General features: G+C 42.6%; 2 protein-coding genes across 3 annotated transcripts in view; one reads left to right on the plus strand and one right to left on the minus strand.

Annotated features, from left to right (window-relative positions):
- Nucleotides 1-270: 270 nt before the first annotated feature.
- GPATCH1 (G-patch domain containing 1) lies at nucleotides 271-13,979 on the minus strand. 2 transcript variants are annotated; one of them, XM_027732861.2, is made up of 20 exons: nucleotides 13,776-13,979; nucleotides 12,643-12,777; nucleotides 12,273-12,358; nucleotides 11,690-11,850; nucleotides 11,245-11,342; nucleotides 11,066-11,124; nucleotides 10,503-10,748; nucleotides 9,566-9,713; nucleotides 8,785-8,864; nucleotides 7,512-7,716; nucleotides 6,644-6,928; nucleotides 5,307-5,488; nucleotides 4,872-4,999; nucleotides 4,472-4,605; nucleotides 3,977-4,146; nucleotides 3,153-3,360; nucleotides 2,357-2,467; nucleotides 1,986-2,107; nucleotides 1,349-1,494; nucleotides 271-579 (listed from the first exon to the last, which is right to left on the minus strand). In XM_027732861.2, exons 1-20 carry the CDS (start codon nucleotides 13,942-13,944, stop codon nucleotides 558-560), a joined length of 2,895 nt encoding a protein of 964 aa, XP_027588662.2. In that variant the 5' UTR covers nucleotides 13,945-13,979; the 3' UTR covers nucleotides 271-557. The 2 variants fall into 2 exon arrangements, with proteins under 2 accessions (XP_027588662.2, XP_027588660.2); XM_027732859.2 differs by having other exon boundaries at nucleotides 3,153-3,363.
- Nucleotides 13,980-20,339: 6,360 nt separating this feature from the next.
- RHPN2 (rhophilin Rho GTPase binding protein 2) overlaps nucleotides 20,340-22,191 on the plus strand; it is a 29,776-nt gene continuing 27,924 nt past the window's right edge. Inside the window, exon 1 of the mRNA XM_039383045.1 lies at nucleotides 20,340-20,673. Within this exon, the coding sequence (XP_039238979.1) occupies nucleotides 20,428-20,673 (246 nt within the window). The 5' untranslated portion in view covers nucleotides 20,340-20,427. The remainder of the gene's footprint in view (nucleotides 20,674-22,191) is intronic.

Below are 22,191 nucleotides of genomic sequence, written 5' to 3' on the forward strand. Positions count from 1 at the left end.
GGAGTTGGACTAGATGAGCCTGATGAATCCCTTCTAACTCAGCCTATTCTATGAAAGTTCAGTGGTTTATAGCTGTTACAGTAAATGCTATCTACAATTTGGACAGGTAAAAATAACTCTAAACACAGACAGATACTGCAAAACTGCAATGTGAAATTCTGCATTAAAAATACTTGCACCCAATACAAATTTTGCATTGCTTTGGTTTTTAACTTCTTAACTCAGACTCTCCAGCACTTTAGAGGTCCTAGGCATATAAGAATATCACCATTCTTTAACAACATTTAAGTTTATTAAAATGCTTTGTTTAATGAATTAAAACAGAGCCTGTGGTATTTCAGATTATGCTGCCCAGAAAGGGGTCTTTTCAATGTTCTATAATCCATACATTTTGAACACATGAAACATCACAAAATAAAACATATGCACATATACTTTCGAAGAAATTCAATATGAATACTGTATCTATAGTGCTTCACATTATACACCACTGATCTACCATCATGGAGGAGATCAAACATTTGAGATCGAGTCACACAGTACTGAGGAAAGCTTCTTCAATACTGGAGTTGTTTTAATCTAAAAAGGAAAAAGAAAAAGGAAAAGGTCACTCTGAACAGTAACATGCAACATTAAGAACATCTCATTACTTGAGCAGCCTCTTAAATCTTAGTTTAAGAGAGAGATCTGAGTATATGAGATAAAAACATTTTCTCAGTGATGTGAGACATGCAGATGTGAAGATTTCCAAGACAACTGCCTGTACAAAGAAGTCTGTTTTGTGCAAAATGCATAAACCCATATTTTAGCTATTCACAAATCCAAGCAGTAGTTTGTTTTTTAATAAGAAAACACCAGGACATAACTGACTCTCAGTTGCAAAGGAATGAAGGTACAGGCCATTCAAATGCCAGTCTTCCCACTGGCACACGTCCATTCCACTGCACACCTCAACCCCAACCACTTTGCCATGAGGTCAGATGGATCTATTTGAATTGAATCTTAGCAGACAACGTTGCTTTCAATGTTTCCAGGTAAAGAGAAGTAGATAAAAGTCATAAAAATATGAATCTCTACCTGCACTTGTTCAATTTGTAATTCCAATTCAAAATCCCATCCAAAAATATCAGTCATCTTTAATGACAATGTCCATTAACTAACAGGGCTCTGTATTTAGTGCCCTTTACCTTAAGAGGCCTCTATCCTAAAACTAATTATCCTGTAGATTAGGATGTCTAACATTTGTAATTTTTCCTCACCGAAGCGAGCAGCATTTAACAACTAATAAACTGATGTTTTAGTTACTCACTGCAAAATTTGCAAGTGTTTAAGTAACCTTTCTGTTTACCTTCTTAGAAGTTCTTTGGGTGACAAGCCTGTGGTATCCATATCACTGAGGCTGTCACTGCTCTCTGTAGTATCTGAGCTGCTGTCTTTTTCTGATTTTTTATTCTTGTGTTTTCCTTTGTTTTTCTGTTTCTTATGTTTCTTTTTCTGTAAAAAGAAGAGAAATAGTCCCTTATTTCCTTGTGAAAGACTTGGATTTTTCTGGATGTCAACAACAGAAAAAAGTTTGACCAAAACAGAACAATTACCAGTGACTCTTTTCCACTACTCAGACTGAGCTAAAGAAAATATAAACCAAGACCCTTCATTTCATCTAAGCACTCAATTCCCTCTAAAATAGAAGTTTCATTACTATTATTTGTATATAAGCCAAGAATTATAATGCAGCTCCCAGAAGGTGCCTGACACCTCCAGCACACAACATTAACCCACCCACAGTATTGTGTCTGTAGCCACGTTGTATATAAGGAAAAAGCAGCACCACAGTGGGATAACTTCCTGGTTTCAAAACACCCAAGAAATTCTGTTGCTTAAATTCTAGTCCCAGTATATGTATTTCCTGCAACCTGGCATAAATAATAATAAAATTCTGACTGGTAGATCAAAGAATCAACAGACTGTTTATTTAAATAAAATACCTTTTCTTTTTTGCGTTTATGTTCTTTCTTTGTCTTGTGTTTCTCTCTTGTTTTCCTATGCTTTTCTTTCCTACTAGGCCCAGGAAAGCTTGCTGGCACCACTGTTTGCTGTTGCCAAGCACCTAAAACACAAAGCAAACGAATGAACAGTTAAAAGAAGGACAAAAAAAGTAATTTGATTATTACATTCTGTATTACTTTTAACCTAACAGGATAGTTAAAACAAACAACCAAAACTCCTAAGCTTTAAAATGGAAATGAAATGTCTAAAAATCCTAACTGCAACATCCCTGTTGTAATTAAATGCCTTTGTGTTTAAACTGTGTCATTAAACGTGCAGAATTTACACTCTAAAAGCTCACAGAACCTACCAGAAGAAAAAGCTGGAGGCAACTTTGGTCCAAATTCCTCTGCTGCATCCAGTTCCTGCTTTGAAGTAGACAAGGAAGAAGTGCCAGGATCTGCTGCAGCAGCCACACTCTCTATGAAAAAAGCCAAAGAATTCTATACTTGAAAGGAAAATAAGAAAACACTTTTTCCAGGAAGTGTAGAAGAAAGTTAAAGGAGGCTTTCTAAAAATCTTTAAGAAAGCAATCCTGTACCTCTGTGGATGCTCTGGCCAACTGGACAGTTGGAATTCTGAAACATGTCAATGTACTGTGGGGTTTTTTTCTCCTTTAAATCAAAGTTTGCCTTTCACACTACACAATTATTAATTAATCAGTGCATTTGTTTGCTTTTATTTTTTAATGCAGAAATATTTTTCCATTACTTAGAATGAATAAAAAATTCCACGAGATGCATGAAGTTGATAAAGGCTAAAAGTTAAATGTTAATAGAACCAATTGTGACAGGAAGTGAACAAAGTATTTCCATTTTAAGTATGCTCTAGCACTAGATGTTTTCTTCCCCCTCACTGTTTAACAAGCATATTCCATAGGGCACTTTGCTTGTAAAATCTACACAAGACAAATGGCAACATAAATAACACGATAACATGCAAGGCCTTATTCAGTGCTGTATTATTCACATTTTCTACATGCCCAGTCCCACCAATTCCAGATGATCTGCACAAGAGTGCAGTCCTAGAGCATGTGATTCATAAGTTAACCTTTTACAAGGTATTTATTTTATGTTGCATAAAAATGAACATCCATTAGGTACTACCTTGTACATTAGAGGAAGAACTGTCTGGTTTATCAACTTGCTTGGTGGTTTCTGACTCTGTTACTGAAGTCGTTGGTTGCTGTTCCTCATCACTCTCTTCTTCAGAGGAAGATGATTTTTCATCTGAGGAACTCACAAAGATGGCCTTAAATAAATCCATGGGTGGTCGTTTGCTTTCTTCTTCCTGATCCTTTCCTTCGTTAGCTCCCTGCTAAACAGCAAGACCAAACTGCATTTAAACACTAAAGAAAGTAACAATCTCTCTCTGGTAAGGAACAACTTCAAACGTGCTGGCAGGTATTTACAGATATTTACAGATATCACAATAGCTGTGGAAGTCATAACTTGAGGAACCAAAACAGTAAAGATGCGAAACTAAGCAAGTGTCCTGTAAATGGGAGTGCAGATTGTGCTACACAGTTGAAAACAGAATTTGTAATATTTGGGGATCTAATTCATTATTTCAAACTTCAATTATATAATACTAAATTTAAGCAAAAGGAAAATATCACCTTCCTCCCCAGAATATGCACCCTCCTCCATTCTGCCTGTGAGCAGAGTGAGGGCGCCTGAATTCAGTTCCCGGTCTGCTGAACGACATTTTTTCTCCTCTTAAGCTGCTACTTCAAATACAGTCAAACCTGCTGTCCTTGTAAGCTGTAAACATTTTACATCTCAGAGTTATAACCTCAAAATTCTTCAAAGTACAGTCTCATGCCTCTGCTCTTGAGTTGGCTCTTGAGCAAACTGGTCTGTATTAAATCAATTCATGTATTATCCAATCTTATTTCTGGGTTGTCAAGGTTCAAACCTTGTAAACTCACCTCAGTGGGAAGAGTTTCACTTGGCCCACTTGCACATTTTTCTGCTGCTGGCACTGGTGGCTGCTGCTGAACATCAGCTTTTGATCTAGCAAGACTAATGAATTCACTGATAGAATCTTTTTTCTCCTTTTCTTTATCTGACATATCCCACCTTGAAGGTTTCTTTGGTTCTAAAACATCCAAAACATTCAAATCAGTTGCATGCCAAATTATCCTGCATTTCACTGTCTGTTTGATTTTAAATTACTCTGCTTCTTCAGTTTGACATTTTTTAAATCTTTCCAATGAATATTCGACCTATAAAAATCTTCTAGGTAAAAGAAATTAGCATTATACCACTAACTTGGGTTTTGATGTCACAGAAGTTTTCTTTCAATTTCTTTATTTAGGGTTTTTAATTAAAAAAAGTTTTGGGTTTTTTAAATTAAAAAAAGATCCCTTTTCTGTACTATTATCTGGTTTATAGCTAAATTAATAAAGTAACAACAAACTTACTGTTGAGGTTGTTATTCTCTTGGCTTTGTTTGTTTGTTGCTTGCGTTGCAGACGTGGTGGGCTCAGGGACAGTTAAGAAATTAAACACAGAATACTTGTCTCTTTTCACTTTTGGTAAACCAACTATGGAAGAACTAGAGGGAAATGAAAATGTTTGTTGGTTATTGCTTTCAACATACAAGAGGCCTCAAATTATCTACAAGGAGCTGAAACACCTACAGCAGTCCCTCAAATGCATGCTGTTTTGTCAGAGGTCACCATGTTCCATGATGCAAATAAAAATATTGGCAGTTCTGTACCACGTTATGACACAAGAAGAAAACACCAAGCCAGATTTTCCATCAGCAAAGGAAAAACTGAGGATTTTCCAATATAAAAACATAAATATCAATTATCTTACTCAGGGTACGGATCACGAACGTTAAATCTTTTACACAGCAGCTTATCAGGGTGCCACTCAAACTTGTCTCTTGTGAGTTTGCCAAACATCTTCATCTTCACAGCAGTTTCCTTATCATCAAGATCATTCTGAAAAAGTCAAACATTTACAGCTGCTAAATAAGTCACAACTTACTGAACTATTACTGTTCTAAGACTTAAAAGAGACAGAAACATAATATTTAAGTGCCGTTCAACAAATCACTATTCTGCATGCAGTGAGTGTTTTCAAAAGGTGGGCAACACCTTCTGATGTCTGAATGTCTGAACACCAAAAGCTGGTTCAACAGAAGGGCAACAAAACAGTGACAAATCTACAGAAGGGTTTCAAAGAAGGAGAAAGTCAGGGTTGAGGCAGCAACTGCAGCTGCAGTGTATCCAGAAGAACAGCAGATACCTCTTGGTCTCGAGGAACTTCGACTTTGTCAACGTCATCTTCATACTTGGCCCGTGTGAACCTGGAGGAGAGGGTGGAACTGGAGGATCTGTAGAAGGCGGCTGCTCGGATGAACTCCTCCTGCTCCCTTCCCCGCTCCCATTCCGTCATATTTGGGTCTAAAAAACGCTCCAGTGCATCTGCTGTAAGGAGACAAATGCCCAGCAGAGGTTACAGCTTATGAGCTCCAACACTTCTGAAACAGTAAGATCATAAGCAAACATCCTTGCAAGTATTTAATGAGTATTTAGCTCAAGGACAGTATTAATCTCAACTGTGTTAATCCTTGATAAATGGAGGTAGTTTTTCAAGATGGCATTTGCCAAATGCAAAACAGACATTTCAAATAATTTTGCTTGCAAACCTGACTCCTTAGTCACTGCCCTCTAAGGAATGATCAGAATACTTAATGTGTTTAAAAACAAAAAGTATAATGCAAAGATTTATCAAATAATTAAAACACACAACAGAGTTGACCAAGGAGTAAGCCTGGTTAGGCTTTGGTAACTTTAAGGGGCTTTCTGGTATATAAAGTGCCCACTGATAAATACAGAGTTTGGACACAGGTTTTTATATAAACAATATAGACCCTGTTTACAGCAGCAGGTTCACTTCTTCTCCCAGAAGGAAGAGGAAATAACACCAGCCAAGCAAACACTCTTACAGGAAAAGAGAACTTTAATCATTCCAGTTATTTAAATATTCCTGCACTTTCATCATTATTACTAAGGAGGCATTTACAGCCATAACAGTCATAACTGAGGGTACTCAATTTTACACAGGGAAAATCCCAGTCCTGAACAGAGGAACTTTGGGTTCAAAGCTCAAGTAATCTGTCCCACTGTGATAACCAGAGGAGGCTACTAACCAGGAAATGTTTTTTCATAGAATGAAAAGGACTATTTAAAAAAAGCCAAAAACCAAAATAACAACCCACAACTAAAATAACAAACCCAGGTTTTCTACCTGTCACTATATGCTTTCCTCCATGACATTTTGCTGGTGCCCATTTTCTTCTTCTCCAATGGTCCCTTTGTACTTAAAAATTTGAAAAACAAACCAACCCCTTTTTGGTTTGGTTTTTTTTTTTAATTCTAAGGCAATCTATATTCACAGGCTGCTGAGGAACTCCCTAGATCTGCTTTCAGCCTTACAGAAAAATCACAGCACTGAAGAACTCACCTCAAGGCACTGTGGAATTCAGGAAGAGAACTCACAGTGGACATATAATGCATTGGAACCAAAAAAGGAAGGGGGAGGAAAAAAAAAAGAAAATAATTAATCAAGAAATATTTTACCTTTTTCTCCTTGTTTAAGACTTTTCACAAAATTTTCATATCTTTTTTGTTTTTCTGGATTTCTTGCAAATGGTTTGAAGTCACTAGAACCAGCATTTGCCAACTGCCCTCCCAACAGCATTTGCCATTTGGGAGAAGCATCCTCTGGGGGAGCTGGCTGGAATCTGTTTTGTGGCTGCTGAGCCACTGGTTTTGCTTTCATTTGTTGTTCAGATGCTTGCTTCACTTCTTTGAGTCTTTCTCTGTCTTTCTCAGACAGATATTCCAAAACAGAAGGAGTTGGACCTAAAGTAGAAAAGAGTAGTAAAAGATAAACAGAAATGAGAAATTCCTAGAACTATTTCTTCCACTTTAGTGGAGGAAAAAGCCCTGTCACTATGGGTAAACATTCAGAGAAAATGCTCTTAAGCAGAAATAAAAAATAAAATTGCAGAGACGACAGATAAAAATTTGGCCACTATTACATCTTTTATGCTATTTACCACATATTTACATATAACTTTATAAAGTTCACTATTGTAGACACAAATGTGAGGCACAGCTACATATCTGAATGTATTTCAGTGAAACCTCATTTTACAGAAAAAATCCTCAGAGCCTCCTACATTCATAAAAGGCCACAGGAAAACCCAACCAAGCACAACAAAACACAATCCAACACATACTTTTTGGCTTTAAAATATTTAAGTAAATGAAAATACAGCCAGCTATGCCAACAATTCAAGTGTTGAGATGAAACCAAGCACTGGAATGGTATTGCAGCTATGGGAACTAGACTTGGTATGTTTATATTAGAAAATAAAGTGTTCAAGGCCAGTTTTTACTGTTACACAAACACAAGCAAAGGTGTGGTCACAGATCTCAGTACCTTTTAGCCCAGTCTCTCCCAGCAGTTCCCTCCTCTGAGCTGCATCCAAAGCATGCCTGCCCTGCTGCGCTGGATCACTCCCGAGCTTCCCAGTGGATTCCTCCAATGCCTTCTGTAAATGGGAGTTTTCTTTGCCAGCTGCTATCACAGGTCGAAAGTAATGAACTGGTCTGTAATTTCGGGGTAGGTGAGGTGGTGGGTAAACCTTTGGGGCCACAGAACAAAAAATGCCACTCAGAGAGAGAGAGAGAGGACTTTGTATTTAACACTTACAAACGTGCTTCAGAAAAAGGCGGCTCAAGCTAAAAATTCCTTGACTTACATCCTAAAAATTCCTCGACTTACATCCTAAAAATTCCTCGACTTACATCCTAAAAATTCCTCGACTTACATACTACAAGCTACTGATTCTTTTAGACCCAGTCAGTAAGCAGCACTGTAATACAAACTCTGGGAACAAACATTGACAATATGTAATGACTATGAAAGAAGAGGAAAACAGGCACATCAAGCAACAAAAAACTTACCAAGAGTCTTAATTTGCACTGCTTTTGTTTGAGAAAATGCTCTTGGTATTGCTTTTTTTTGGTTTTGGGGTTTTTTTTGAACTAAAGTCACTTGATTTAATCAATTAATTGTACTACTGAGTACTTGTGTGCTTCCTGTATTTTCCCCCATATTCTTCACTTAGGCTGTTACTTCAAAGGTTATCCCTGCACTCCCTATACAGTCCAATTTCATACACCACACAAATATTCCTCCTTAGAAAGAGGACCATGTCATACAGTTCTGTTTGTCATCCTAATTTATGTGAATATATATGGCATAAATGATACAAACCTGAGAACAGGACTAACAAATAAACTTGTCACCAAAACAGCAAGGTGGACAAAGCACGAGGCCTGATTTTCACAGAGAACTGAATGTTACATCTGAAAGGTCCAGGAGCAGAAGATGCAATTTTTTTATTTTGAAGTCAAATGAAACCATTCCCCCAACTTTATGGCAAATAACAGTACATAGTGTGGGAGGCATTTGTTCAAAGCCAGCGCCACAGACAAAGTTTTAAATTCCTGAAGGAGTCTGACAGATTTTAGGTTTCTATTGAACAGCCCCCAATGCTATAATTTTGCTCACTCCTCAGTCTTTACTGCTGATCAGAGCACTCATTTCTAAGAACAGAAAAAACACAGAGCAGCAGTAAAGTCCACACAGCTCCCATGACAATTTCTTGATGTTATTCTTAATACAAAAAATATCATTATTTGCTTACCTTGATTGGAATTGATGATTTTGATGCCAAGGAAAAACCATCCAAGATTTTGCCTATATATTTAAATTCTCTTTCAGGCCCTACAAAGTGACCACAGAGTTGGTAAATATTTAAACATGTATGTTAGGCAAAAAGGGTTTTTTTTTCTGAATATTTTCCATTTGTCATGATTTGTTACAGGACATAATTGTAGTTCTTTGTCTTCACTGCCTTTCATTTAAAATTAAGGGATTCTGGATTGGTATTATACAGCTAAAAAACTACTACCAGTGACTGCTGGGAGGTGAACATGGCTTGTAGTGAAGCCACTGTGAACAGCTCACATCATCAGTGTCATTAATGTGCACAATAAACGTGAGCAGACACTCTAGAAATCATTACAGTATTTCAAGCACTTAAAAGTTGCAGCAGAACCAAAGTGGTGTCAAAATAAAACTTACAAAAATTATTCAAAATACAAAAGTACCACTAAAAAAAAAAAATTCTCTTTGCTGGTATGGGGTCATATTTTGTAAACACTGCTCACAGTCACTTGTTTCGTACAGTGGAACTGAATTCTGCACCCCGGAAAGCAGCAGATGTTTTGACAATTTGGGGGTTTAACCAACATTGGAGGACTTTGGAAATTATTTCTGTATTTGGACACTAAAATACAGAAGGAAGACTAGTTGAAGTTTCAGTATCAAGGCTAAAAACTAAAATATCTGGCAAATAGAGACTACATTATGCTATTTTTCCCCCCAAATTACACTAGGTGTTTAGATAGACACACAGTTCTCACTTTTTTTGGATTTATACTGCTTTGGTGCTGTCCAGCCATACAAGCCATCTCCAGGTTCCTCATCTTTTAGAACTGTATCATACTTTGACAGTGTGTCTGTTGCATAAATATCATCGTCTTCTTCCTCTAAAGCTCCCACACCAAAAGCCTAAAATATATTTTAAATACAAATGAAAGCTCAGAAATGTACAAATACTTTAAAGTCACATATCAGAACACATCCACATATATATCTACTCATCTATATAAAATGTAGAGTATATATATACATATACATTGGGAAAAATGTACAGTTTCTCCCCAAGAAGTGAGGTGGAAAAAAAAAACCAGCTCACTGATTACAAAAGCAAAGATATTCCATTCCCCTGGCAGGCAAGTTTGATCTGTACAGGATGAGGGCAGCAGACTAATTCCACAAAATAACATTTGCAATCTGTCTAAGACCAGGTTAAGTTCTCAAAAGGGAAAGAAAAGATTGTCAGCTGGCATGGAAATTAAGCAAGGAGAATTCCCAGAAATGTAAACTGACCGTGCTTCTAGATAAGAACTACAAATAGCATGGAGCAACACAAAACCTCTCGAGCTAACAGATACAGCATTACTGAAATAAAACAGACCAAAAAAATGTAAACTAAAAACATACCGAATATCAACTCCCTCTAACCAAAGTAACACAAGACTTTTCTCCATCCAGCTACTCAGAGTCAGGTATTTTGTATAGTTGTCTTTAACAACATTGATAAGTGAAGGCATTTGAAAGTCCTAAGGATTTTTCCACATCTTCAAAACAAGTTTTAAAGAAATCCTACTGTCAACCCACATTTAAGATTTCTTACAATAACCCTGCAATGACAAGGAGCTTTTCACTTAAAAAAAACCCAAAATTTATTTATATTTTACTGCACTAATAATAAAATGCATTAAAAATTGTCCTTACCTGACCTGTAATACCCAGTTTTCTTCCTTTACTATGTCTCAGATCCCCAAGTAAATTACTTGTCTCTTCAGAACCACCTGTGAAAAGATTCAGGTGTTCTCTTCCAGATACACCAAACAAAGCTTGTGAGGGATCCAAACCCTTGTAGCCAAGTCCATGGACATTCTCTTTTGGAGTCAAATCTACAGGCATTACATCTTTTGGGGCAAAGGTCACATTCTCTGGCTGGTATTCATCCTCTTCCTCCTGGTACAAAATAAAAGTTTACAGGAGCAAATACGATTAAAAGTGCTGTATGTTGAGCTTTTACACCATTCAGTTAACATGAGCCTGGGAAAGTCTGCAATTCCTAAATTATATATGAACTACACCTGCTTAAGAAGAAATTTAGTTACACTAAAACCTTTCTTCACATTAAGCACAGTACGTATGAATGCTTTTAAGAAGACTTGAAACTACATTTTAAAATACTTTCAAAGACATTAAAGAAGTTACAGGAGTTTTTTACTGTGTTAACACACATTCTTACATAAATCAACAAACAACTTTTGCTTGTTTAATACCTCAGAACCCTCGGACATTCCAGGTGGTAAGGCACAACCATATATTTTCACTGTAGGATCTGTAAGAGACATCAGAGCATCATATTAAATTAATAAGAGAAGGTTTTAAAATTAACTTTCTAATCTGTCTGTGAATGTTAACTTTCTACTAAGGAGCTCAGGAACTTCACTGAACTTACCAGGTTTCTGCCTGCATGGCTTTCTTTTGACTCGTGGTCCAATTCCTTGTCCTTCTTTCCAGCCCATTTTTCGTAACAGTTCAACCCCAACTGTTATTCTAAGAAGAAAACAAACCCCAAAATTACTTCAAACAACACTTATACTATTTATTGATCAACCAGGTACATATGTAACATTTGAACTTCTGCTTTTATACCCCAGCTAAAATCAAATCTGAATGTATCAACATTTTCACACACCCTGCATGCCAGTTGTAAATGTTTACCTGGTACAGGTGTGCACATTCAAAACAGAAATCCAGGTGGAGGCCACTTAGGAAGTGCAACACTGCAGATCTTCCAGTCTCTTTTGCAGACTACTGTGGTCAAAAGTTACTTTTCTAACCAACACAACACTTCTAAGTAAAAGGAATTGTTTGGCTAATCTTTATGTAAATTCACTTACTTAGAGGGTCCTATTAAATCATCAAATGCAGTGGTTCCTGGAATGGCAGCAACTACTCCTGCAATCTGTCTGGCTTTCTCTTTTATTCTGTCTTTAGTTTTGGATGCAAAATCATCTGTGGTTGTAATATCTTTTGGTGCTATCCCAAATTCACTAAGATCCTGGAAAATACACACAAAATGTAAAAAGAAAATTAAACACCCCTCAAATTCCTACTTACTGTAATACTAAAGGAAAGGGATATGACCTTCATATTGGCTAATTTTCTTCAGTCATTTATACAGTTGTCTTTTGAATAACTTTGAATAGACATGTTTTAAACAGCTTTAGAAGTGTTTGCCTTTTCTGACAAAGTGAAAGGGTTGAGTTCTGGTTTTATTTTTTAATATTGACATTACAGGAGCTTCTTCAGTGAACCTATGAAACAATCTTTATGACCTAGCACTATAACACTGCATGCAAGAAGTACTTTTAAAGTTACTTCAATTTTTGCTATTTAAGTTCTTCAGAAAACTTTACTGCCTGAAAAACCTGCTGTCATGAAAACTATTTACTAAAGTTTTTTATTCCTTTCCAAATTTACCTCTTCATCCATGAAGTCTTCTGGCCCAAGAATGGTTCTGTCTGCTCTCTTCTGCCGTGATGAGACAAAAGCTGAGGGTGTCCATCCTTTAAAGGAGGTAAATATTTAAGTAAGGTACTTAAGGCAGCACAGTATTTGAAAACAATTCAAACATTTCAACCTTACACCTTAAGGATACACCAAAGGAACATTTGTAAAATTGCAGTCCAAAAACTCAAGAGGAAATAACTTCAGCAACACTGTTCCAGCTATTTACAGTGTAAGGAACAGCAGGGGAAAACAAATGCTTAACAACAGTTAGTTTGTTTTCACTAACATCAAACTCAAGTACTCAATTTAATGCTTCCCAGAAGACAGAAAAACATCCAACCTTCCTTTGTGCCAACGGTGTTAAAGTAACCAGCAGAAAAGCCACCAGTAAAGGCTCCGTGGAAACGCTGATATCGCCCCTTTGCATCTTTAACAGTCTGTTCTTGCAGAGGAACTGGCTTTTTAATTCGTTCACCTACAACCAAATACATCAGAGAATCAGACACAACACTGCATGAAGAAGAGACCCTCCACTCCCTCCAGAAGCCATTTCTTCCTTGCAAGTAAGAACTGGATCAAACAGTGGCCACCCTGAAGTAGAAAGCATCAGTTTACATCTATTTCCACTCCACTGTAACTATTTGCATACACTGCTGATGCACACTGTTAAAGGAAAAGCACTGTGTTCACATCAAACCCCTGAACTCTGATAAGTTCCGAGAACAATGGTCTTTTCCTGTGAAAGGACATTTTTAGTTTTTAGATACGCGAGACCCCTGAGAGGATTTCATCACTTCAGGAACTGCTTGAGAAATTACACACCAGATGTGTCCAAAACTGAAATGAACCACAAAAGCTATAGGCTTTGACATGAACATTTACACCTTTTAAGCAGCATTTCTTGCATAAAGCGGCACAGACTTGGGACTCACAGCCATAGCTGGTCCTTGGACTAGTGAATATACGAATATATAAGGTGAATATACGAATATAAGTGTAGGACGATCGCATTAGCATAACTGCGTGCACTTGAAGTGTTACACTTGACCTCTATTTTTTTCCCTTTTTTTGAGGCTTAATGAAAGGACAGAACGAAAGGCTGGCCCCCAGCTCCACGCAGAGCAGGGACAGCCCAGCCCAGCCCCGCACAGCCGGTGTGGTGCCGGCAGGGCCTTTCCCCGCTCCGTCCCCAGGCCGAGCCAGACCCTTCTGCAGGCCAGCACGGCTGCCGCGGCAGGGGGAGGAAGAGAAGGCAGGAGAGGCAGGAGAGGCGGGGGAGGCAGGGGAGGCAGGGGAGGAAGGGGAGGCGGGTCTGCGCGGGGCCCACACGCCACAGCTCCCACAGCCAAGGCCGCAGGACCTCCGGCCGCGAACCGGCCCGGGCGGTGCGGGCCCTGCGGGACAGCAGCGCTTCCCGCGGGGTCGCTCCGCAGCGCTCGCCACAAGGCCTGGAGGGGCAGGGAGGGTCCTTACCCTCCTGCAGGGGCTGCAGCGCGGCTCCGTAGCTCACCAGGTCCTCCTCCTCCTCGCTGTCGCTGCCCGCCGCCATCTTGCCCGACGGTGGCCGCGCGGGGCACGGCGGCGTCACGTGCGGGGGGCGGAGCCACCGGGAACACCGGGAACCCCATCCCGGGAATCCCATCCCGGGAACACCGGGAACCCCATCCCGGGAATCCCATCCCGGGAACACCGGGAACCCCATTCCGGGAACACCGGGAACACCATCCCGGGAATTCCATCCCGGGAACCGCCTTCGGGAACCCCAGCCAGGGATTCCCATCCGCGGGAATCCCATCGCCGGGACCGCCACCCCCGGCACCCCCCAACCCCGGGACCGCCACCGCCGGGATCCTCATGCCCGCACTCCTCTACTCCGGGACCGCCGGGATCCCCCAACCCTGGGGATTCCCATCCCCGAAACCCCTCAGCGCCCCGGGGCCGCCATCCTCGGGATCCTCAACCCCGGGAACTTCGACGCTGGAACCCCCATCCTCGGGACCGCTCTCCCCGGGAACCATCCCCGGGAACCCCATACCCGGGACCTCCCCATCCCCGGGAACCCCATCCCCGGCACCTCCAACATCGGGACCGCCGGGACCCCCCAGCGCCCTCACACCGTCACCCTCGGGATCCCCATCCCCGGCACTCCCATCCCTGACACCGTCACCCTCGGGATCCCCATCCCCGGCACTCCCATCCCTGACACCGTCACCCTCGGGATCCCCATCCCCGGCACTCCCATCCCTGACACCGTCACCCTCGGGATCCCCATCCCTGGCACTCCCATCCCTGACGCCGTCACCCTCGGGATCCCCATCCCCGGCACTCCCATCCCTGACACCGTCACCCTCGGGATCCCCATCCCCGGCACTCCCATCCCTGACACCGTCACCCTCGGGATCCCCATCCCCGGCGCCCCCCAACCCCGGGCTCCCCATCCCCGGCATCCCCGTGACCTCTCAGCTCCCCGGGATCCCCACCTCGGGTGCGGCGCTGCCTGCGCGGCTTCCCATCGACGGGCCCGAACGGTGTCGGGAGTGTAAAAACGCCCAACGGCACGAACTGTGGAACCCTCGGGCACCAGCCGGGCCGGGCCGCCCCGAACCAGCGGCTGCGCCAGGCCAGGCTCTCTCGGCACTCAGGGAAGAGGGCAGCGACGACTCCGGGAACCACATTTTATCCAAAACAAGGAGTGAAGGGAACGCCAGCCTCAATCAGAATCGGGGGAGGTGTGGATTTCGTTGAATTACACATGGCAAAATTTGCCTTACCGCGTTGTTTTACGAGCTATTCGAGAAGAATGTGCACAAAAATCAGGGCAGACGTCTCAAAACTTCAAACAAGAAATTCTCAGAGAAGGTTCAAGCCTTCCCTCAAAGAGCTTCATCCCTGAACGCTTTCAGGTATCTCTGCACCTCCTTGGGAAATCCTGTATGGCAAGAGAAACTTTTACTGACTATGTTTTGTACAAAGACCAGTATGCCCCGGTAGGACCCAAGCGTTCAAAATTTGGATTTTAATTTCCCGTGTTACCCATGAGAAACTCCTCTGTCGATTTTTATTAATTTGATTTCTCAAGCTTATATTTGACCTTAATACTCAGATTCACTAAAAGCGCGATATATTATAAAATTTTTAAAACAAAGAAACAAACAACCCCCAAACCATTGCAACTCCCCGCCTCCCCAAAACAAAACCAAACCCACTTCAGATGTGCTGAAGATACTATACATCCATATTTGCTTTTGGAAGCAAATATCACCAGTTTCTTTGAAATTCTTGAAAATAAAACACAGTCTTGGGAGATTCCTGCCCTTAACAGATAAGTATTCTGCAAGTTTATCTGAGTATTCCCTAACCCAGTATTTCTGTTTGTTTGTATAATGGAACTGGTTTCTTCCAAAGCGAAACCAGCAGAGTTTCATGTGGTTTCAGGTTTCCATAGGAAATATTTACACGGTTCCATGTAAACAGGGAGTACTCTGTTTCATTTAAGTCTCTAATTCACTTAGAAACAATAGAGTAGGTGCCACAGACACATATCTACGTGCGTTATCTTTTCTCATCATTACTAATTAGGAAGCACTTAGCTAGAACATACGGTCACAAAATGAGTTGTTAACACAGTTGTTGTTTCTCTTTGTTTAGGAAATAATAGTTTCTGAATACTCAATTCTAAGTGACTTCGACTTAACACACAGGCCTTTTTTGCACAATGTTAATAGAAAATATTTTGAGTGTCTTGTCTGATAGGCTCAAACAGTTAGAGTAATCAAATCTTGAAGGTTTTTTTTTCCCTTTACGGCTCTTATCAGATTAGAATTACTTTTGCATCCCAGTGGTATTTCCTTCTCCACGGTTAACTCTCTCTTGTTTACAGTTGTTAAACCAAGTGACAACTCCTATTTGTAGCTGTTAAATAAGATAATAACTCCAATGTCTTTAATTGTAATGAAACTAAAATATTAGTAGATCTGAATGACTTACTTTTAAAATACTGTTTTTACAGAAATTTGTCTGATGAGAAAAAAAAAATACAGTAATTTTGAATTAAAGCTCACATCCTTGCTAGTTCATGTAAGGCTGAAATTGAGCCCTTAAGCCACAGGTGGACTTCAGACTTTAGTTTTCCAATACGTTTTCAACATCTGGTTCTGTATTAGTTCATCAAGAAGGTCATCTACAGAAGTGTCTTCCTATGCCTTTTGTTATATTCTTTAAAACCGCTTCTTTAAATACATAACTTCTTGTTGATTGAAGTTATGCAAGTCACTGGAACTTCAGACTAAAATTGGTACAATTGATATATAAAAGATTAATTTACAGGGTTTTTAAAAATCACATTAAAAAAACCCCTAAAAAATCACATTAAAAAAAAAAAACCTAAAAAATCACATTAAAAAAAAACCCTAAAAAATCACATTAAAAAAAACCCTAAAAAATCACATTAAAAAAAACCACCTAAAAATCACATTAAAAAAACACCTAAAAAAAGACCTAAGTACAGGAAGTATAAAAATACAACCTTTTTAGTTAAAAAAAACCCCAAACCAAAACAACGAAAAGAGACAGCTAGCTTGACTTCACCTCTGCATTTTCTTGTATTCAATGGGAATGTTCCCCTGAATATTCCTCCTACCATCACAGGGCTGCTGGATCAGTTGACAAAACAGTCACCTGAAGTATAGACCCTGAGGTATTGCTTTAGCTTCTACAAAGTGCTAATTTTCAATTTTTAAAGCAATGAACAAAAAAAACCCAACAACAATAAAAACACAAACAAACAAAAAAAAGAGGTAACACATATTGTCCTTAAGTACACGGATTTTTATCTATGGATCTCAGTTAAAGGCGAGGCATTAGCTGGGAAAAGTGGTGGTGATTTTGCCCTTGTTTGGTCTTACATTCTTAATTCCCACTGAAGCTGCAATGTCTTTTTTCCAATGTGATTTCACAGTGAAACAGGCAAAGCATATTTGCTATTCGACAGCAAATGGGTTCTTTTTCAGTGAAGATAAAGCTGCAGTTAATATGTGCCTCACACTGTTAAGGTGAAGAAGCAGTGAAATGCTGCAAAACATCTTTAGCAAATCATACTGTGGCCATCCAAAGCCACAAAAAAAAAAATCGACCTATGATTCCTTTCTCCTCACCTAACACTTCCCTACAGCAGGCAAACATTTGCTCATTAAGAACTGGAACCTTCAGAACCTGCCTTGAGAAACAGCAGGAGTTGATGCACACTTCTCCCTTCGTAGTTTTATTCTATAAAGTGCTTTTTTGGTAAGCCCCTGGCTCTCTCTGGGACAAAAGCTGGTTTGGAGACACCTGCTACCTACCTTTACCTACACAAGGTCTGTAAAACCACAGAAGAGAAACATTCTCTTTGCAGAGAGCAGGCAGATTCCTGTCTTGAGTGTGTAACAGAGCACCCACAGGTATCCCAGCAGGAAATGAATTTCCCAAACTGAGGCTATTTCCTAGTGGCCAAAGGAAAGACTATTGATAGGATTTCCTTTAGTCACATATTTTTTCAAGATGGAGGAGAAGAACAAGTGGAATTATACAAACATATGATAAATATGTACATATTTATCATATGTACTGTATGTAAGGCCGTCCAGATTCTGGTCCCTCTTACCTTTACTATTGTGGGACAGAATCTTGGGCGACTCAATCTCTGCCATTCTGTGCCTGTTTCCAGCATGGTCCTTGTCCAGATCACCTGGCTGGTTTATCTGGGAAAATGCACAAATCCAGACAGCACCCAGTACTACAGAACTAAGAGAGAGATCTGATGCAGAGATAAGATTCATTGCTTTCAAATTCAGCACTTCAGGCACAACATACCGATATTCTCTGGATGCAAATGTGATGCTTTCGTAAAGATAGTGCCATGCCCAGTGCACCAGATCACTGAATTTACTCTGATACTAAAGATAAATGTCAACCGAACGTCTGTATTTATACATCCCGTTTTTCTGACTGCATGAGTCCACATTTCTGGGCTGTATTTCTCAACCTTTACAATGCTGCAGCTAAACCTTCTGATTCATGTAATCATGAGAAACTGAGAAAGTTTGTGGTATAAATCCAGCTCTATTTAGGAATTCTAATGGCAACCAAAAAGCTACTGGAGACAAGATGGTCAGAAGAGCAGGGACATGGGTTTTTTTGGAGGGTAAATCAGGTTTTGGAATGTTCTAAGCTGCAATTTACATTCCAGGGGCAGAGAGCACTCCTACCCAGTCATTACACAGCTCAGCTCTACTGAGACCATACAATCAGTGTGTGCTTTTGCAAAAAAACCCCATATTCACTGTATGCAGGCAAATTACTTAAGAAATACAGTCTCAGCCCTAATACAGTCATGATGAAGTGCCCTTTATCCGAGTGAGAGGAACTCACAAGGTGGTCACATTAATACTATTTTAATTGCCAGATTGTATCAGCACAGCCTACACTGCCAAATTACTCATTTATCTTAAACTAATTCCTACGTATTGCATTGGAGTTTTGCCCTGATTTGTAAGATTTGAATTTTAAAATCCTTTTTGTCAGGTATCATAAAAATAATTTAAACCATTTTTTACATCCTCACATCAGAAACTGGAGCAGTTTAAACCACTTTCGTACTTTAACTTTTTTCTATTTGACATATATTTTCATACATTCATCCAAATATTTTTAGAATTATTGACAAAAGAAAAGTACTGGGGCGAGAGTGAACAAAATCACAAGGAACAAAATTCAGCTGATTTGAAGACAGCAAATCTTTGGATCCCAATTTCTCATTTGCTGACTGTAGTCTTCTTCAAAAATATGCAGTAGACACACAGTTTAATCGGCCTGCTCTGCATAACTATCTGGAGACACCAGCATTTTCAAAGAAGGTTTCTGTTAAAGACGTAACTCCGATGATATTTTTTCATTTGACAAAAAAATGTTGTCTCTGCAGATTTTTTGCCTGACACAACTATAATATAATTCTAAGAAAGATAAAAAAAAAAAAAGATAAAAAAGGCGGGGAGGTGGTGGGGAAGAAGCCAAGTTTGGTATTACCAATTTAAGTGTTGCACCTTTCAACGCTAAATGTCCATCTAGCTCTGCAGGTTAGGCACGGCTGGGAATAGGAACCAATATTGGCAAATTCCTCACACAAGTGTCCAATAGCATTTGCGAAACCGGTTATACAACGCAGCGTTTCGGACAGGAGGTCTCTCCCCAGAGCGGACACTGCAGGGTTTTGCAATGCTGAGGTCAAACCCACAGCAGTTTTCCCCGAGCGGGGCCAACCCTGCCTTCCACCGAGATACCGCAGTTCTTATCAGCGGCCCGGGGCTGGAGCAACCGCAGCTCTGGGACCTCTGCTGGGCTCCTGCCCCACACATCGGGGTGCGGGCGGCCGGGCCCCCCAACGACAGGGACAGCCCTAGGACCGAGCCGCAGGTCCAAACACACCCGCAGCCCTAGGACCGAGCCGGCAGGTCCATACACACCCAGAGCCCTAGGACCGAGCCGCAGGTCCATACACACCCAGAGCCCTGGGACCGAGCCGGCAGGTCCCCAGCACCCCAAAGCCCTAGTACCGAGCCGGCAGGTCCATACACACCCAGAGCCCTAGGACCGAGCCGGCAGGTCCCCAGCATCCCAAAGCCCGGCGCTGCAGCGCGATGTGGCCCCGCGGGCCCCGGGCATCACCCTGGTGATCCGGGGCACCGCCGGCTCTGGGAGCGCCCCTCTCCTGGGAACGAGCCCGCGCCGAGGGGCAGCACCCGCGGGGAACCGCAACCTCCTGGAGACGGGCCTGGGGAGAGCCGGCGGCGGCCCCGCGGTGCCGGGGGGCAGGAGCTGTCTGCTGTCTGCTGTCTCCGGGCTCAGAGGCGGGGGAGCGCCGGGGGGCGAGCGGGAGAGCGGCGGGGCGGCCGGCCAGGCTCGGGCACGCTCCGGCGGAGCGCGGCCGGGGAGGAGCCGGCGGAACAGTTGCCTAAAATGATCTGAAGCCATCAGAACCACCGCCGAGCCCCGCTCTCACCCCGCCACAGCCACCGACACCGCCCGTCCCCGCACGGGGGGGCACCTCGGCCACCCCCCCGGGGCTCCCACCGCGGGCAGCGGCCAGATAATGCCCACCTGGACCTCGCCGGGGCCGGTGGAGGGGCCGCGTTTTGGGGCGGGGCGGCTCCTCCCCGCCCTGCCGGGGGTGTGGCCGGGCGGTGCCCGGGGCAGCGGCGGCGGCTCCGCAGGGTCGGGCTCGGCGGAGCAGCGCTCGGGCGGCGGTGAAGACACAGCCGGGCCGGAGATGACAGAAACCCTCCCGCCCCGCGGCTGCCCGGCGGCCGAGCCGGCCGAGGACGGCTACTTTCGCAAGGTGAGCAGCGCGGCGGTGGGCTCCGTGCCCGGGGGGGCTCCGTGCCCGGGGGGGGGCTCCGTGCCCGGGGGGGGCTCCGTGCCCGGGGGGGCTCCCCCCGAGGGCGCTTCGGGGCTGGCGGTCCCCGCTCCGTCGCTCACGATCTTCTTTGTCCCGGCGGAGTGTCGCGGGCTCCGTCCCTCGGCAGCGGGAGCAGCCCTGGGGAGCAGCCCTGGGTGGCGGACGGGGGAGGGAGGCGAGATGAGGACCTGACCCGGGCCGGGGACAGGGGTTGTGTCCCCGGGGGCCGTGCCCGGAGCTGGGCTCGGGCTCCTCGGGGGTGCGCCTGGAGCTGTCGCGGCGCTCCTCAGGGTCCCGGGCGGCCCTTCCCTGCTCCCGAGCTGGGCGTCACCCTGAAGAACAAGAGAGCTCGGAACTTTACAAAATGAGTGAAATTCCACTTGTCGGCGTTCTTTTTGTCGCCTTTATTTTTTTTTTCTGCGCTCTTCCTTGTTCTCTCGTTTTAGGAAGAAATATTTTTACAGAGAGACTCATCAGACATTGGAATGGGTTGCCCAGGGAGGTGGTGGATTCACTGTCCCTGGAGGTTTTTAAGATGAGACTGGATGTGGCACTGAGTGCCACTGTGGTCTGGTAAACACGGCGGTGTTGGATCAAGGGTTGGACTTGATGATCTCGGAGGTCTTTTCCAACCCGGTTGATTCTGTGATCCTACGATTCCTCACTACGTCTCCTCGCTCGCTCTCGAGTAAATCGCCTTACGTACCTGTAAGAAAGTTTACTGGAGTAAGTTAACAGACTCGTTAGGAAGTTCTTAATGAACATCTGCCCTAATTACTCTTCAGACTGAGTGGGCGGCTTATGCCATAACCAGCACCCGAGCTCTTTCTGCACAACAGTAATTACGGATAAGTATCGCCTGTAACGCAGCCCCGTGGGCTCCTGTGAACTTCACCGGAGGTAAAGGGCAGTAAGTGCCGCTTTCGGAGAGCTTTGATTCAGCCTCCCCTCGCTGTTTTTAAGTTCTCAGCTCCTGTAACTTTTGTTTCAAGTCAGGGTGTACGTACACGGGGGTTTTTGTGTAGATTCTGGACCCGAGACCATGAAATATCCGTTCTGTGAAAGGAAGAAAAAAAAAGCTGCATACATCAGTTTGTTGAGGTTCACTTCTGCACAAAAACATCCCCACGACGCACATTAGCAACCACTTGGATTACATGGTAGGGAGGTACAGATGCTTTGCTTCGTTGGCGTCTTTACGGGCTGTTTTTTTTCCCCAAGTATTTACCAAATTCATAAGCCTGCAGGAGCTTAAGCAACAATATTGCCCTTTAGCAGAGGAACTGTTTGCGGCTGAAAAGAGCCAAGTTTTATCCGTGCCAGCCGTGCTGCAAGGAATCGGTACCACCTGGTAAATAACTAGACAGACTGAAACAAGACTTTGACCAAATTTGTCTGGCTTCTCCATTTGTGTAATCCCACTATAATACTTGGTGAATAAATCACTTCTTTCTTAGT

This window comes from Pipra filicauda, unplaced genomic scaffold (genome assembly GCF_003945595.2).
Source record: "Pipra filicauda isolate LSUMZ 115617 unplaced genomic scaffold, ASM394559v2 scaffold296_size2174093_pilon, whole genome shotgun sequence".
Lineage (NCBI taxonomy): Eukaryota > Metazoa > Chordata > Aves > Passeriformes > Pipridae > Pipra > Pipra filicauda.